Source organism: Melanerpes formicivorus, unplaced genomic scaffold, assembly GCF_026170545.1.
Source record: "Melanerpes formicivorus ecotype bairdi unplaced genomic scaffold, bMelFor1.0.p_v2 SCAF_42, whole genome shotgun sequence".
NCBI classification, from domain to species: Eukaryota; Metazoa; Chordata; class Aves; order Piciformes; family Picidae; genus Melanerpes; species Melanerpes formicivorus.
In genome coordinates this window covers 3,457,440-3,475,240 of record NW_027142394.1, presented here as the reverse complement: position 1 = coordinate 3,475,240, position 17,801 = coordinate 3,457,440, and the positions used below count along the sequence as shown (strand labels likewise).

Here is a 17,801-nt window from a genome sequence, read left to right as displayed (position 1 = left end):
GACCATTTAGAGATCTGTGACATATGCAGTTGGGTTATTCTGCTGGCCTGTGAAGCCTCTAATTCAATTTTTTAGTCAGACATACATAAACAAAGGTTTCTGGTTCCGAGATCCTCATCTGTTGAAGTCTCAGGTGTTACAGGAAATTGCCATCCACTCTCCTGCTTCAGTTTTCTTGCTTCGATGTCAATCTGCATGTAAAATAAGGTGAAATCTTAATATTGTGAAGACATGACTGCAGTTCTTGGGCTTGACAGCAGGGATAAGCTAGTTAGCTGGTGTCTGTTGCTCATGTTTCATATTTTAGCTAACACACTTGGAATAAAACTCTGAAGAGTCTGTTCCCCCTTCGATGCACATGTGTAATTCCTTCTAACTTACACCGAAAGTACATGGTAGAATAAACCATCTAGTGCAAACACTGTGTACCCCATGCTGATGGCTTATGCAGCTCCTGGTTATTTGCAGAAGGTTTTTTTTTTTTACCATGTTCCACACAGGGATGATGTGAGGAGAAAGAAAAGCACATGTCCTCCCTTGGATTTGTTCTTTTATCTTTTACCTGACCAAAAAAAATACTCTAGTCATAAAGATACCAGGGGAATGCCCTCTTTTGGGCAAGTAATTTTGCTGAGTGCTGTGATTTATTGTGGCTGTGAGAGTAGCACAGCATCTATAAGTAAATTTGAATACACATTTTCAAGATCTTATTACAGAGAACAAGACTAATCTCTTATCTGCTTTTACTACTAGCAATTGCTAATTCCAACCTCGCAGTGCCCCATTTGTTGAATTATTACTGTACACACAGCGTAATCATACATTGTTGTAAAAGGGGGAACCCTTCATAAAAGCTGTCAACTTGTGAAGTATATGTAATATATATTACAATCATGATGTTAAATACATGAAACCAACAGCTGAGTGTCACCATAATCTATCTTTACAGGGAAACACAGTACAAACTTTGTTAGCCGATACGATCCCAGGTTTAACAGCTGGATACAACTTCCACCCATGCAAGAGAGGTAAAAAACCTGCTACGTGTTTTTCAATGTGTGTTTTATCAGCCTAGGAGCAGCTGAGGTTTGGCTTAGTTCTGGGAGTGAGGAGGCCTACAGAAGCTTTGAGAGCACCGAGATAAAGCTGCAGCACGCAGTCCCATTTGGCTCCTGATTTTTTTACCTTTCCAAGTTCAAAACTCCAGATGCCAAATCCTGCAGTGCTAACTCATGCTAAATACCCATGGACCTTGTGCAATTACTGGTTGCCTGAGTACAGACTGAAGGATTTTTCTGAAGTCTCCATAGTGTCCTGTCATGTTCCCTGACTGAAGTGTCATGATGAGCTTGCAGTAAACAAGCAGTAATTATAGTCAGATATCTTACAGGGAGCTGAAACCTTCCTGTGTTGACTCCATCCTGTTTCACCATGCCAGCCATGAAAAGCTCTCCTGAGCACGTCTCCCCTTGTCAGAGAACTCTTAATCTTAGGTGGTCTTTGAGTGAAGTTGCTGTCAGCTAATGCATATTAGAGTAATATTCCTGGTACCAAAGAGCAGAGGTGCATGTGGGCTTGAGCAATGACCTGTTAAGATGGTGTAAACCTAACTCTGGATACCAAATCCTACCCTGGCAGGAAAAAAGTCCCCCAGACTCAAACTGAATGATGACTGTTTTGTAACCTGCTTTGGCAGGGGGGTTGAATTAGATTATCTCCAGAAGTCCCTTCCAACACCTACCGTTCTATAAAGAGTCTCAAAGGCAGAAGACCTGAAGTTACAGTGGTCTATGAAAAAGCACTCAATGCCCATCCCTCGGTTCAACACCCACGTTCTCATGGCTCAAACATGCAAGAGAACTCACAGGGTCTTCCTGAAACACTTTCCTTGCTCCATGTGCTGTCAGTATTGCGTCTCTTTTTCTGCTGGCTGTCCACAGTGTTGAGGTGTCTGGCAGTCATAAATGTGTTGAACTTGGCTCAGCCTTGCAATTCAAGGTGTGTAATAGGAGGTGCATGCAAATATGGCTGTCCTGTCAAGTTTCTAGAGGTTACATGTCAGTCAGTGAGTTTGTGAAGGGTTTTTATTCAGGATTCAGTTTGATAGTCCAGAGTCCATACTGCAGACCCATGTGTGATGCTTGTCACCAAAAAATACTGCATTGTGCCAGTGCATGAGCAAGTGCAAGTGGAACAGATCTGAGCAGGTTTTCTGTTGGAGCTGAGTGAACTCATAAAATCAGCCATGTAAATAGAGACCACAATGATTATAGTCTCTGGCTTTCTTGATAACATCATCCTGTACTTCAAAAATCCTTTACAAAGATTCTGTGCTCTTTCTCAGTTGTTAATAGAGCTAGTCCAACAGCAGGCTTTCTCTAAAGAAGTGACCTTGCTATGGCAGCCCCAAGCCTTCTCCCTGCCAGCACAAGGGGATAACCCCACAACTGGGCTATCTACCCTAAACCAGAGAGACTCTTTCTCCTCTGGTTCAGCTCCCCAGACTGAGTCATGGTCATCTCAGGTGTTGGCACAGGGGGAGCATGGGAGATTTGCCATGGCTGTGCAGGTTGTTCTCAGTGAACTGGGAGGCTGACCAGTGTTTGTATGGAGCCTGAAACTTCTCTGGAGCTCTGATGAGGCACTCTGGGTGTCTGTGGCTGGCTGAAGGGGTGGGTTTATTTTGGCTGAGAAAGCTCAGAAGGCAGGTAGGTAGCTGAGGGTTGGACAAAGCAGGCAATAGGGGTTTTCCACCTCTACAGTGGCCAGCTGTGTTTCACTAGAAAATCAGTTTCTATCCCACATTTGTGCTCTGGTGGAAGCTGCTGCCTTCAGCCAGGAGTCAGAAACAGCTGTCCATGGTGACTGCTTAGCAGCTGCCCAGTAACACACTGTAATGTCTTAGCATCTCAGCTCCTTACAGTGTCATTTCAGTGTAATAGTCCACTCATACCTAGCTCCTTCTGTGACAGCACCAATGGTCACCTCTTCAGGATCCCTAACCCACAGGCTTGCCCATTATTTTTCTCTGAAGGCTCCTAAGCATTTGGGCTATTGTTGGAAAAGGGATTTTCAAATCACTCTCCAAAACGTTGTTAATGGTTTAGTTGCTCATCCCTGATGACTTCCTCAGAGCTGTTGCAGCCTTTAGAGGTCAGGTCTGGTCCAGTTTGTAGAAGGTGATACAAACAAGAGGGAGCTTTTATGCATTTTCCTTTCCCAGCTCCTTTACTCAGGAGAAGTTCCCATTAAAGTCAACAGGCTTTTTTTCCACCCCCCTAGGAGTACAGGGTCATGCCCTGTCTCTGCTGGCATAATGCAGGCACCATTGACAAGACAGACTGTTTAATGGCTTTTTTCTGAGTCATTATGGTCCATCAAGTCAAAACCTACTTAGGAATTTTAGCCTGAGAATAATTGGCTGGATAGACTGTAATAGCTCCTTTGAAATGACTGCCAGGTAAATGTGGGTCTCATTCACAGGCAGTATATTCTCAAGTTGAGAATGTGTATGAAATATTTGATGAGTAAACTTTTATCTCATATGATAAAATCCATATCTGATTGATTTTACTGTATGAGCTATAAAGAAAAGTCTAATCCCATTATGGATTCAGAGCTGTCAGTGTATTTGCTTTAGAGCCGAGTTTGGTTTCCTTTTCCCTTGAAGAACATCTCCAAAATGACTGCATTTGAAGAGCAGGGACTATTTTTAGGCATGCATTGTTTAGAGAAAGCAGCAAATGACTCATAAGCTTTTGAAATACACATTTGCCTGAGGATGCAATAAGCAAGGGTGTGCTTTTTGGAGAGCAGTTCAGTTGGAGCAGCATGCCTGCTGAAGGAGTCTTTGTAGCAGATACCTGAATGGGGGACATGAGCCTCAAGGCTGGACACCCCTCAGTCAGTACTGCTGCATCTTGCTGACTCAGCCCAGAGCTGGACAAGGTGTGTGGAACATAATAACATGTAAAATAGTTTGTTGGGGCTTTTTATTCCCTTAAATTCCAAGTAAAAAGTTTTTTGTTTAAAAACCAGTAAAAAGCAAGGCATTGTACCAGGGCCTGAAGAAGCACAAGGTTGGTGTCCTTGCTGGGTGAGTGAACTGAGGAAAGAAACTGCAGAAAAAAAAGAGATAAAGTAATTCACATTTTGGTTTAGACTTCTACTGTTGACATTACAATTACTAATAATTGTGGCCTTCCAATATCTGAAGGGGGCCTACAGGAAGGCTGGGGAGGGACTTCTCAGGATGTCAGGTAGTGATAGGACTAGGGGGAATGGAATGAAGCTGGAGGTGGGGAGATTCAGGCTAGATGTGAGGAGGAGGTTCTTCACCATGAGAGTGGAGAAGCCCTGGAATGGGTTGTCCAGGGAGGTGGTCGAGGTCCCGTCCCTGGGGGTGTTTAAGCCCAGGCTGGATGAGGCTGTGGCCAGCCTGATCTAGTGTGGGGTGTCCCTGCCCATGGCAGGGGGCTTGGAACTAGCTGATCCTTGTGGTCCCTTCCAACCCTGACTGATACTATGATACTATGATAATAGTAATGTTAATCCCTATTAAGATTAGTTTAAAAAAGCTAAGCATGCACTCTAAGAGTGACTTTGAAATCAGGTCTTGATACTGTGATCACTGTGGTCTTGATCACTGTGATGATCAGTAGTAGCATTGGTAGCTTCAAACCTCAGACTGGTAGTTGCATTTCTTGTTCCAGGGCATAAAAGTATCGTCTGTGGCAATCAGAAAGCAATTCTTCCCTTTGATGTGTGTGTACTTACCAGAAGCAGCTAGTTCAGTTGATTATTGAGGGAAGGGGTGTGAAAGAAAAGCATTCCAGAGATCAGTGAACATTGAGTGCTTGGAAGTCCTGAAGAAAACCACAGAATAAGTCTGATTGTCCCTACTCAGACCATGAGGTGTACTCCAGTGATCTGATTAGAATGGATAGTGGCTTCCCAGCTTCGTGGGGAAAGTTGTCATGCAAAGAGTGCTGTATTATACTTTAACCTGGATCATATAGAATAGAATCATAGAATCAATAAGGTTGGAAAAGACCTCAAGGATTATCAAGTCCAACCTGTCACCCAACACCTCATGCCTACTAAACTGTGGCTTCAAGTGCCACGTCCAATTCCTTTTTGAACACCTCCAGGAACAGGGACTCCACCACCTCCCTGGGCAGCACATTCCAATGGCTAACAACTCTCTCTGTGAAGAACTTTCTCCTCACCTCCAGCCTAAACTTCCCCTGGCACAGTTTGAGACTGTGTCCTCTTGTTCTGTTGGTGGCTGTCTGGGAGAAGAGACCAACCCCCACCTGGCTACAGCCTCCCTTAAGGTAGTTGTAGATAGCAGTAAGGTCTCCCCTGAGCCTCCTCTTCTGCAGGCTAAACAACCCCAGCTCCCTCAGCCTCTCCTCCTAGGGCTGTGCTCGAGGCCTCTCCCCAGCCTCGTTGTCCTTCTCTGGACATGTTCAAGAGTCTCAATGGCCTTGAAAAGCCATCACTTAACAGCATGCCCCTTAAGCACTGCCTCACTGAAAAGTAAAATAAAAGCCCAAAGAAGCTTAAAATATTTGTGACAGGAGCCACTGAGTGAACATCCACCTGCAAGCAGAAGAGTGAAGCCTGCTGATGCTTTCATTTGTGCTCCTTAGAGTGACACTGTGTGGATGAAACCAGGAGTACACGTAGAGAATAGCATCGCTGACATCCTAGTTAAGAGAACAAGACCTGCCAGCTCTACCTTTATTAGACCTCGACAGAGAACCCCCATGCTGAGAGCAGTTTGGTGCTGGTTTGTCAGAGGAGGTGTGTGTGGACAGAGGAGCAAGTGCCCAAGCACCCCAAGCATCAAGAAGAGGCACAGGAGGGTGGGGGAACTGCAGGCTCTCATGTCTAACAGGAGGTGACCTCTGCACCTTCTCTAACTTTTGGGGCTGCTACAAGCTGTCTTGCCTCTGCCTCTCAGAAAGCATACAGGCACTTGATTGCCTGTACCACCTCTACCCTCTGTCAAATTCGAATGAAATCAGCCAGCAGGTTCTTGTTGAGGAGACAACTCTCAGGCAGACAAGAGTACACATACAGTGTCATCAAAGAAGCTTTGTTTCCATAGAAAATCAGGCTAAAAACATAGATGCACAATTTGCTGCCCGACCATGCAGAGCAATGTATGCCATCAGCTTCTATCTGCCCATTGACAGATAAATTAAATGGTCTTATTTAATTTGACAGTCAAGCTGGAGGCCCTCAACAGTTTTCCTGTCCTCCTGTTTGCATCTTTTTTTTTTCCAGTGGCCTTATCCCTGTGGTGTTCCCACTCAACCAGAGCTGCTGTCCTGCACTGTCCAAGTTGCCCACTTGCAGGCAAGGTGAAAGCAAAGAAGCAGACAGGAGATGCTCAGTGACCCTGGCTGGTGGGGAGCTGTCAGGTGTGCAGCAAATCCAAAGAGTAAGGCCAGAAACAAGCAGTGTTGTATCAGATCTGCTCCCTGAATGGCCAACCAGCCAGCCCAGATGTGTAATCACATCTGCCTGACCTCTCCTCCAACTCACAAACCACCAGCCAGTTTCAACCACATTGAACAAAGAGAAATGTCTAGGAAATTTCTCCAGAATGTTCAAGTGTTGTGGTAGTGGCCCTGGTAGAGTTAGATAATGGTTGGACTTGATGATCTTAAATGTCTTCTCCAACCATTGTGATTCTGTGATACTCCACGCTGTGAACATAGGCAGCTGGCAGAGGAGAGAGATCTCATTCCTGCCTTCACTGATGGAAATGCTCCTGAAGTCATGCCTGGCTGGCTGGCAGGTAAAAGATGCTGCACACCAGGCTTTGCTGGCTCCCATGGACATGGAATGACTACAGGGAAGCCTGGAGAGGAGCTGGGATGTGGGATGACTTTAGGGGAGCCTGAGAAGGAGTTGGGACATACCAGAGCTGTTCATTGTAGGGTGTTATGCTCTGTATGTGGACCACTTCTCACCCCAAATGCTTTGCAGAGTTCACTGGAATCAAGTCCTAGATGGTATAGGTGGCCATCAAGCCCCCAGGATTTCCTGTGTGATATGCAGCTGCTCCCAGATTCAAATCTGAGTGCCTGGACAGGAACCAGAGCACATTGTGTGAGCCATGGAGCAGGGCTTGGCAAGCTGCAGCCACACTCCAGTGTGCCTGCTTTGCAGGAGCTGTCAGAGCTAGACCTTGCCATGCCTGACTTGCCTGCTTGTCTCTGAGCTCCCACACCACTCTGGTTTTACCCATGAGAACATGCTAGGTTTGGGACTGACAGTTCTTGTCATTTGGTGTTTTGTGCAGGTCTTCATCCTAGCCTTGCTGTGCACTTCTGCAGTTTTCTTTCTCATATCACTGCATCTTAAATTTAAAGGCCTCTACCCTGGCAAACCTTCCCGCTGCTGAATAATCCAGGGAGCTTTCCCTGAAGGTGGATTACACCAAACAGGGTCTCCCAAAATCATTTACTGCTCTATTTTTGCTTCAGCAACAGACACTCACCGTTAATTTTGGAGACAGGAGGAAGATGAACTAATATATACCTCGCCAGAACACTTCATTCTTTTCCTGCATAGCTGAGTGAAAGCAGGGAAGTGGCTAAAACTTTCCCCAGAGTTAGCTGGGACATGCCTCCCTCGAGTTACAGGGTGGAAATGCAATATTGTGCCTGGCCTGAGGAAAGTTGTTCTATTTGCAGTACTGCAGAAAGAAGGGAGGGGGAAAAAAATGATAATTGAAGAAAAATTTTGATGATGTGGTTCTCTTAGTAAATTGGGAACAATGACCCTTGAAGGACCATAAAGAAAGTGAATGTCAAGATAATTCATTATTGTTACATTATCTACCTCATTTTTCACGTTGTCTTACTGAGTTGTTATATCCCTTACAAGGTAATGCCCCAAACATTAATGAGCACCTTTTTATCTTCCATGGCTGGGCAAAAGCAACAAACAGCTTCAGGAAGGTGCTTTTTCTGCCAGGCTTGTGTGTGCTGAATGGTTTTGACACCAAAAATGAAGTCTTTGATACGGAACATGTATTTGATTAGCAAAGCAGTCACAGTTTTGGGGGACAGCTGTGAAAATGTGGAGGTTCTGGATACTTTCCTCTGGAGTAGTGTTTGAAGGAGCAGCTATCTCAGTTCAGGCACTCAGCTGGAGAGGGGGGAAAAACCCAGCTGATAATGGCTAATGGGTTTGTCGTTGGCTTGTTTTGTTCTGTTCTGCCCTGTCCTCCAGGAGAGCCAGTTTCTACGCCTGTCGCCTTGACAAGAACTTGTACGTGATTGGTGGGAGGAACGAAACTGGCTACTTGTCCAGCGTGGAGTGCTACAACCTGGAGACCAACGAGTGGCGCTACGTCTCCTCCTTACCCCAGCCGCTGGCGGCCCACGCCGGAGCCGTTCACAACGGCAAGATTTATATATCAGGCCAGTGGCTTTGTTAGCTACAGGAAAGACATCGAGGTCCTGGAGTGGGTGGGTCCAGAGAAGGGCAACCAAGCTCCTGAAGCATCTGGTGAGGAGCAGCTGAAGGAACTGGGGGTGTTTAGTCTGGAGGCTGAGGGGAGACCTCATTGCTGTCTACAGCTCTCTGAAAGGAGGTTGGAACCAGTCTCTTCTCCCTAGTGGCAAATGATAGGACAACAGGAAATGGCCTCATCTTGCACCAGTGGAGGTTTAGGTTGGATATTAGAAGAAAATTCTTCACTGAAAGGGTTCTCAAGCACTGGAACAGGCTGCCCAGGGTGGCAGTCAGATCCTTATCTCTTGAGGTGTTTCAAAGGCAGAGGTGTGGTGCTGAGGGGACATGGTTTAGCACCAACCTTGGAAGAGTTAGCTACTGGTTGGACTCAACCTTAGACTTCTTTTCCAGATGACATGATTCTATAATCCCTGCTACTTTAACACAAAACCAACCCCAAATCACCACCCACACCTACGGAAGGGAAAAAAAAGCTCGGAGCCCAAACCCATAGAGCTGAATTCTTGCTGCAGCACAGTGCCTCTTGCCCATGAGTTAACAGAAGTGTCTGTGCCTTGCAGGAGGTGTTCACAACGGAGAGTACGTCCCTTGGCTGTACTGCTATGACCCCGTGATGGACGTCTGGGCCCGGAAGCAGGACATGAACACGAAGCGAGCCATCCACACATTGGCTGTAATGAATGATCGACTGTATGCCATTGGAGGAAACCATTTGAAAGGTCACATTTTTATTAGCCAAAGGAAAAGAAAAAGGCATTTCAGTGCCCACCAGCTCCTGATCCAGAATATTTCAGTGAGACAGTCAGTGTTAAATACATGAAAAGCCAGGCAACACGATTTAACAGGACACTTGAGCCAGCAATTTGAACAACATTTTATGCAAATTATCTTAAAATTATAACAGTACATTAAATGTATGAGTAATGAATGCTTTAGATAATAAAAATGGGAGCTTCCATTACTCAAAGGCATGGACAATTTGTCATTACCAAGAATTCAATGAAACAAACAGATTATTCTTTGACCCGAAAGTACCAGCAATATTTTCCTCTGTAAATCATCTTCTAAAATGTGCACTTAGGGAGAGAAAAACACAAACCCAAGCTCCTGATTTAATGAAGAGAGGGGGGAAAAAAAAACCACCACCCAAAGCAACCTACAGCCATTAAATATTAGGACTAGGCTCTTCAGATCCCTTTTTAGTATTAAATATAGCTTGTTAATTAGAGCTCTTGTGAGAGGTCTCTGGTTTTCATCTTTTGAAAAGGTCTCATATTAGAGTAACAACTGCTTAGGCATCTGCTGGTTTTGTCTTAATACCTACATGCCATTCCTGTTACTGCTGAAGAGATTCTGCTTAATCCAGCCACTTAGACAAAAAGCACAGCTCCTGCTTCTTTGTCCCTTGACAATATCTGACAGTTTACAGGCACTTTTTTTTCCCCCCTTCTTCTTTTGTGCTTTAAATAACATTTCTAAAAGGGGAGAAAATTGTAATGCAGAAGCAGCAGTGATGTTAACTGCCAGTACCACCAGGGTGTGTGCCTGGATGCCTCCAGCTCTGGGTCCCTGTGAGACTCTGTAGTCATGTTCTGCTTTTGAAGATCTGAGTGGCTGTGGGGCATGTAGAGGACAAACTAGCACTGGTGCATAAACACCTGCAGCCAGGTGCAGGGCTGCTGTGCCTCTGTTCCCCATTTCTGGTTGTGATGGGTGTTCCTGAGCTGGACCTTGCAGGGTGAAGGGGGTGAAAGTTGCTTGCAGGCTTCCACCTGCAGATTTAGCTCCTACGAATTAAACAGGTCACAGCTTTCCTAGAGGTAAAGCACATCCTTTGGCTTCCATGGGCCTCAATTGCTTCCATCCTGCCTTCTACTTTTTTCACTCAGTTCCACCTCCCATCCTCTGGGAGGGCAGGAACTTCTGATAAACATTGCAATTTTGCCTCTCCAGCTGTTGCCCCAGGTGCCTTTGTTATGTATGAGGTGCTCCTGTTGTGAGAGGTGTTTAGCACCCAGGCTTCTGGTCAGCCACGCTGTCTGGCAGAGGGGCTTTGGGAAATGTGTACAGCAGAACAAAAGGAGGAGCTGCCAGGAAAGGAGGAGGGAGGGAGGGGACTGAAATGCTACAAATTCTCCAGTGGTGGGAAACAGCAGGGCTCCGTGGCAAAGCCCTCCTTTGTGAGGCTGGATGTGCACGGCGGTGTTGGCTGTGCATTTACCGCATCAGCGCCGGTCATGTGTGTGCTGCGCTTTGTTCCGGAGCTCTGGGCAGAGCCTGGGCTCACGGCGGTGGCCTTTCCATGGCCCCTGGTAAACCTTACAGCCACACAGAATGATTTGATCACAGCTAGTCCTTCCTGACAGAAATAGCACTCTTGCAAGCAGCTTTGTTGGGAAGTTACCAGCATCACCACAGGCCCTTTTCCAGAAAATCAGCCTGCTCTTCACTGTTGTACCTCGGTGGAGAAGACAGTGGTGTCCAGCATCCCAGCATACTCATTAGGAAAGCTATCGTTTACCTAAAGAGTGCCTGCAGGGATGCTGGAGAGAGACCTTCATAAGAGTGTCTAACAATAGGACAAGGGGAATGGTTTTAAGCTGAGGGAGTGTAGGGTTAGACTGGATCTTAGGAAGAAGTTCTTCAGTACAAGGGTGGCGAGACTCTGAAACAGGCTGCCCAGGGAGGTTGTGGATGCCTCCACCCTGGGGTGTTTTAAGGCCAGGCTCTATGAGGCCTTGAGCAGCTGAGTCTAGTTGAGAAGTATCCCTGCCCATGGTGGGAAGGTTGGAGTAGATAATCTCTAAGGTCCCTCCCAACCTAAGCCATTCTATCATGAATTTTACTACAGTGCTCTGTTAAAGGAGGTAGTTTGAGATAGGGAGATACCTATATACTGGAGCAGGAACCAGGACTCCAGGGGGGCTGTATATCTGTGTTAAGCTCACTTAATTGGTAGCCATTGATACAGCTTGAGAGTCTTGAGCTGAGCCCCATCTGCCCTTGGGTAATGATTACAAAGCAGCAGTCACATGAAGCCTTTTTCAGTCAGTCAGGGAAGGGCGAGAGCACTGATTTTTTTGGATACATTTCCTGTGACCTTAAAGACTTTGTGTCATCACAGCTGTGTGCTTAGGGTGCAACTTAAACGAGCTTAAAAACTGAAACTGGCCCTGACCATCAGGTCTGTCATGTTAAGCACTTTGTCCCTCTGGAGCCAAGTGGCATCAGTTGTCTAAGCTGTACCTTGACTCGCCAGACATTGAGTTCTAAGTGAGATGTTATCTGTTGACTTTTGAGTAGATCAGATCTGCTGACCTTTGAGAAAGATTGCCAGGAAAGTCTTTTCCTACATGTTCAAATTTTCATTAGCACTGATAGATGAGGAGGAATATTGCTTGACTCTGCTTGCATCATCGATAGGTCTAGTGGTCATGGAGGTGTTGAGTAGAAGGTCAGACCTGATGACCTCAGAGGTCTTTTCCAGCCTTAGTGATTATGATTCTGTGATTATTGAGTGTTACTTTCTGATCTGTTCAGGTTTTATTTGTCTTTGTGATTTGTAGAAGACTGTAAAACTGATGGCAGAGGCTTTCAACAGGCTTAGTTGGCCTGAAGGAACGAGACATCAATGCTACAGAAGATGGCTTATGTGTGTGTGGCAGCGTTTACTAGAAGAAAGTTTGACACTGATGTTACAATTGTGAAAGCATTATTGCAATTTAATATCCCTAGCAGTAAAACAAATGATAGACCAGGGCACCATAACACATCTTCTCTGCTCTCCATGCCCTCATGCAGGTTTCTCCCACCTTGACGTGATGCTAGTGGAATGCTACGATCCCAAAGCTGACCAGTGGAACATCCTCCAGACCCCCATTCTAGAGGGTCGCAGCGGCCCCGGCTGTGCGGTCCTTGATGACAGCATTTACCTTGTGGGAGGCTACAGCTGGAGTATGGTGTGTGCCTGCAATCACCCCTCCACTCCTTCTGAGTTCTTGGGGCCACTCTGCTTTTTACTGATATGGGACAGGGAGGAGATGAGGGATGAAGTAGCTGCAGCGGCAAGTTTTGGGTTGGTCTTCAACTTGTGGAGGCCATGGAGTATGTTTTCACCTCTGTGCATGGCTATTTAGATGAGTTCCTATCAGACTGTATTTGGATTAATATGAAAATCAGATGAAATGTGGCAAAAGTGATTTGCAGGACTCGGTCCTTAGAGCTCTGCTTATAAGGTGCTTGTAAAGAGCCTGATTTGCAGGACTCAAGGCTTAGAGCTCTGCTTATAAGGGGCTTGTAAAGGAACCTGGTTTGCAGGACTCAATGCTTAGAGCTCTGCTTATAAGGGGCTTGTAAAGAGCCTGATTTGCAGGACTCAATGCTTAGAGCTCTGCTTATAAGGGGCTTGTAAAGGAACCTGGTTTGCAGGACTCAATGCTTAGAGCTCTGCTTATAAGGGGCTTGTAAAGGAGCCTGGTTTGCAGAGGCCGAGTGCTCAGCCCACATGAAAACCAAAGCTCTCAAACAGCTCCAAAGTAGTGCTCAAGATCATGAGTCACTTTCAGACATCTTTAAAGCTTATGCATGACTTGGAATTTGCCAAAGCCACACTTAATACATCTTTTTCTTCTACTACAGGGAGCCTACAAATCTTCTACTATTTGCTATAGTCCAGAGAAAGGGACTTGGACAGAACTAGAAGGAGACGTTGCTGAGCCACTTGCAGGCCCTGCTTGTTCAACTGTCATATTGCCAGCCTGTGTACCGTACAACAAATGATAGCTGAGGAGCAGAGACTCAGACAGTGACTGCTTCTGGGAAAATCCTGACAGGTGACCTAAGTATTTTGTTAGAACAGGATTCCTGTGACACGAAAGCTACCATAATTGACCCTTTGTCCCATATTTATGCTTTAGGAGCAAACTAAAAGAAAGCAAAACCCAAGTGTTGTCCCATCTCAGATAGATGCCGGTGTCTTTTGAAGCAAGTAGCTAAAACACACCGAACATTACATGCTGACAGACTGCCATCTCAGACTGATTTTAACTTTTCCCTGCTGCAGAGATACTCCTCACGTTGAATTTAAGGGTGGTTTGTTTTTGAAGATAAGGTAAAATAAAAATGAAGGCTAACTGTTCAAAATGCAGCCTGAAGAGACAAGCTCAGTATTGTGCATTGTATCTACCTGCATGTGATCTGTGTTGAAGTCATGAGGATGTTGTTTTCATGAATGCTTCAGAATTCAGATAGTGAAACGCTCACACTGCATTGCAGAATTGTCTCCTCCTCTGTAATCCCAAGCTACGGCTACTTCACATGCTCTGCAAGCAACACAGCATCAGAAGATTATGAAAGGTAAAGAAATATCACTCAGTTTTTGCACAGCTTGGCAACTAATACACTCTGCCTTCAGAGTCCCCGTGTGTAAGTGCAGCGGAGAGCAGACTACAATGAAAGCCATGCTTTACAGAGCACTTCTTGCAATACCAGCTTAGGGATTAGGATCAAATTCTTCTAATCACACTCGTGTGAAGCCAGAGTCATTTCCCTGAAATCCATGGAATGACTGTTTTTGCATTAGCATACCAGAAATTTGACCCTACACCTTGAAGTCTGGGTTTGTAAAGTAAGTTATTTCTATGCCCACTCAAAGCACCAAAACCCTTACTTCCCTTTCACCGACCTGTTAGATAGAATCCATGCTAGTTGCTTCCAAAGACAAGAAGGCTGCATTTAACTGTAAATGTATTACTTTGGACTCTTCAGTGATCATGCACCATTTTGGAGAGACACTGGTAAGTAGTTGAAATCCTCCTGTGTGGTTGATCTTCATGTGTACTCTAAAACATTTGAGCTATGGATCCAAAGTAATATGAGGCCAGAATTTCCACTGCCTTATAGCCTGTGTAATTATTTACACATTGCAAAGCGAGTTCAGAATGCTCCCACATGGCACCAGTAGCACGTAGGACTCGCTTCATGAACTCACTAGTTGCTTGCACAAATCAGGCTGCCTCTGTTTTAAGCTCATGTCTTTCTGTCCTGGCTTTGCAAAAGCTGTGACAAAATCTAAGCCTGATCCTTCACCACCTTGCAGTTAACATAATCATCTACACCTCAGTAAAGTATCTGTGTGGTTCTGCCATTCTGGTGTACTGGTGCTGCATCCACTACCCTCAGGACCGTCTTCTTCGCTGGTATAAATTGACACTGCTCCATTGAAGCCAGTGGATGTCCTTTGGTTTATGTCAGCTAAAAACCTGGCCTTTAACTTGCCTAGTTGTAACTGCACCAGGGAAAAGGTAAAGGAAACTCAGATCCTGCATTTTTAAGTCTGCACATCTCTTTCACGACAGGACTTAATTCTTGTGCATTAAGCAAGGGCAGGAAACTACTAGAGATTGGTTTGTGCTGCAGAAGCAATAGCTGGGAGGAAGAATTGTTTGCTTTGCAAAATAGAAAGAGGGCAGATGTACACAGAAATGACACTGTATACTGATGCTTGAGAGAGATACAAATAACAGAGAGCAAATACCACGGGACTGTTTCTCTCTGGCATCATCAGTCCAGGTTTATTGCAGTGCAACTCCCTTGCTCGCAGCAGAATTGCGCAGTGGTAAAGTTGGAGTAGTGCAATGAGGACTGATACCATACAAATGCAATAACCCAACTGATGAGGTGGCTGCATGCCTGGAAGGAAAGGAATAAAATGTTTAAACAGAAGAATTCTCTGAAGATGCTAACATTTGAATGTGCTATTGGGGAGTTTTCCAGTGAGCATCGCTAAGGAACTCATAAAGGTGGAGTGTATATCCTGAAATCTCAATCCATTTCTACTATATAGTGCAATCTTAGTTGGTTTTGTATTTATTTATATTGTTCAGATCCAAGGGATCCCTTGTAAAATATATTTGGTGCAATCATGACTTTCTTTCCCCCCCCCCCTTTCCTGTTGAAAGTATATAAATATAAATATATATAAAAAGGAAACTGTTAAGGTACTAAATGAAGAAACTTTGAAGGACATTTAAGATCAAGATGAGGTCTGCCATTAAACACTGACTGTCACCTGCCTCTACTAAACTGTACCATTTGTAAAGGATATTTGTTGTCCTTTTAAGTGGTTCGTCCTTCTTTCTTTTTCTCTTTTTTTTTTTAACCATGATAATTTCAAGATTTCTGAGGACTGTATGTAAATCTTTCTATCCTTCAGGAAGGCATGACCAAGGAAAGTGCTAACTGAACAAGTCACACAAAGAATGTAAATTTTGTACAGTACTAGACTGTGTAAATGAAGCTTGCTTGTAGGGGGGAAACTTTAAATAAAACTTTATGTACTAATTCAACTGTCTGCCATATTCCTACTTACAAAGTGTATGTATAAATAATACCTACATTAAATTCTTTGGAAGTCTTTTTTTATCATGTAGATGTGTAATCTTCTTTTGTTTTGTGGCTGTACATCACACCCTTGTTGTTCTCCAGGTGTCATTGCTCAGTGCTTGTAAGCTCAGCAGCACAGTAAAATGTCCTGAGTCAGAGTCCTTTCCTGAGCACAGGTACCTGGGCTGTGCTTCCAGCAGGGAAGGCCCCATCTGCACACCCAGGGGCAGGGGCTGACCTCAGAAGCCTATGGATGCAAAATGCCTCTGCCCTGGCTGCTCTGCCCTGTTCCTCTGTCCCGTTCCTCTGTCCCATGGTAAGTTGAGAGACACTGTTAAATGTGGTCTTGTTTGGGGGAATTTAATGCTAGTTGTGGCAATTCCTTCTTCCTACTTTTAATACAATAATTTACTCTGCTAGCTGCATCTGTGAGCCAGTTTCTGAGAAAAACCCATGCCAAAGCTCATTACACTGGGGCTGTTCAGTCTGGAGAAGAGAAGGCTCCGAGGTGACCTTATTGTGGCCTTCCAGTATCTGAAGGGGCCCTACAGGAAGGCTGGGGAAGGACTTCTCAGGATCTCAGGTAGTGATAGGACTAGGGGGAATGGAATGAAGCTGGAGGTGGGGAGATTCAGGCTGGATGTGAGGAGGAGGTTCTTCCCCATGAGAGTGGTGAAGCCCTGGAATGGGTTGTCCAGGGAGGTGGTTGAGGCCCCATCCCTGGAGGTGTTTAAGGCCAGGCTGCATGAGCCTCTGGCCAGCCTGATCTAGTGTGGGGTGTCCCTGCCCATGGCAGGGGGGTTGGAACTAGCTGATCCTTGTGGTCCCTTCCAACCCTGACTGATACTATGATACTGATACTATGATACATGCACTGGTTTGTGTTGTGTTAGGATCACTCACCAATACAGACCTCTAGTTCTCTTGCTTCCAGGGGCCAGGCTGTGCGTCAGTTTAAATGGAGCTTTCCAGATACACATAAAGGAGACAGAAATCCTGAACAGTGCTAAAGAGGCCAAGGTGGTAATTGCCAGCATGCACACTCCTGAGCAGTTTAAGACACACTTCTCTCTGTTGTTAGTGTGGCAGTGGAAAAGTGTTTCAGCCTCTCAGGTCCACACCAAGGAAGCAGCAACAGCAGTGCTGGAGGTCGGGGTGGGTAGTGGGAAGGCAAAGTACACTAATGAATTCTGGGGGGCTTGTAATGCCATAAAAGATTCAGTTAATCTGCAGCATAGATGTTGATCAGTGAAACTGAACCTAACTCCCTGGACCTTGTCAGATGTATTCTGTGCATGTCAGTGTTCCACACCAATTACAGATTGTAGAAGATGCTCTCATGCAAAACTATGTGCCCTAATATATAAGCCAGCTCAGATGTAACTAAAATTAAAATCTGACTGTGGCAAATCTCTGTGATCCTGATATATGAAAATCCAAATAAATGATTTGTTCCCAGAAATGAAAAATAACTTCAGCAGGAAATTTCAGAATTACTTATGCAGGATTAATCCAGCTCAATGAATGCATCCTGCGTTGATTAATAAAGCAATCCCGCATTGCAAAGTAAAATGAGAGGAGACTTCTGCTGCTGCTGCTCTGTTTGTGTGTTTCTGAAGCTAGAGGGAAATGTGCACTTGCAAGGGATGTGGTCAACCAGTGTAAACAGAGATTGAATACAAATGGTGATTTTGATTTTTTTTCTTAATTGTCTGTTTTATCCCTGCAGCAGAAAACCACCTTTGTGTCATTGATCCCTGCTTGGAGAACACAGGGACTGTGTTACCTGCCACAATACTGAATGAGAGCAGGGCATCTGACACGGTTGTACAGGGACTCCAATTAGCATCCAGATGACATCTATCTAGCAACAAAAAGCAAACCTTGAGCTATGAGGAGAGACTGAGGGAGCTGGGGCT

At 45.1% G+C, this 17,801-nt stretch overlaps 1 protein-coding gene across 4 annotated transcripts in view; it reads left to right on the top strand.

Moving 5' to 3' along the window:
- Positions 1-15,840, top strand: part of KLHL14 (kelch like family member 14) — a 107,440-nt gene extending 91,600 nt beyond the window's left edge. For 3 of the 4 annotated variants that reach the window (XM_068158765.1, XM_068158763.1, XM_068158764.1), the window contains 5 exons: positions 950-1,028; positions 8,254-8,444; positions 9,060-9,218; positions 12,301-12,458; positions 13,138-15,840. In XM_068158765.1, the coding sequence (XP_068014866.1) occupies positions 950-1,028; positions 8,254-8,444; positions 9,060-9,218; positions 12,301-12,458; positions 13,138-13,278 (728 nt within the window). In that variant the 3' untranslated portion in view covers positions 13,279-15,840. The remainder of the gene's footprint in view (positions 1-949; positions 1,029-8,253; positions 8,445-9,059; positions 9,219-12,300; positions 12,459-13,137) is intronic. The other variant, XR_010989791.1, reaches the window with a different exon arrangement.
- The last annotated feature ends 1,961 nt before the right edge of the window (positions 15,841-17,801 follow it).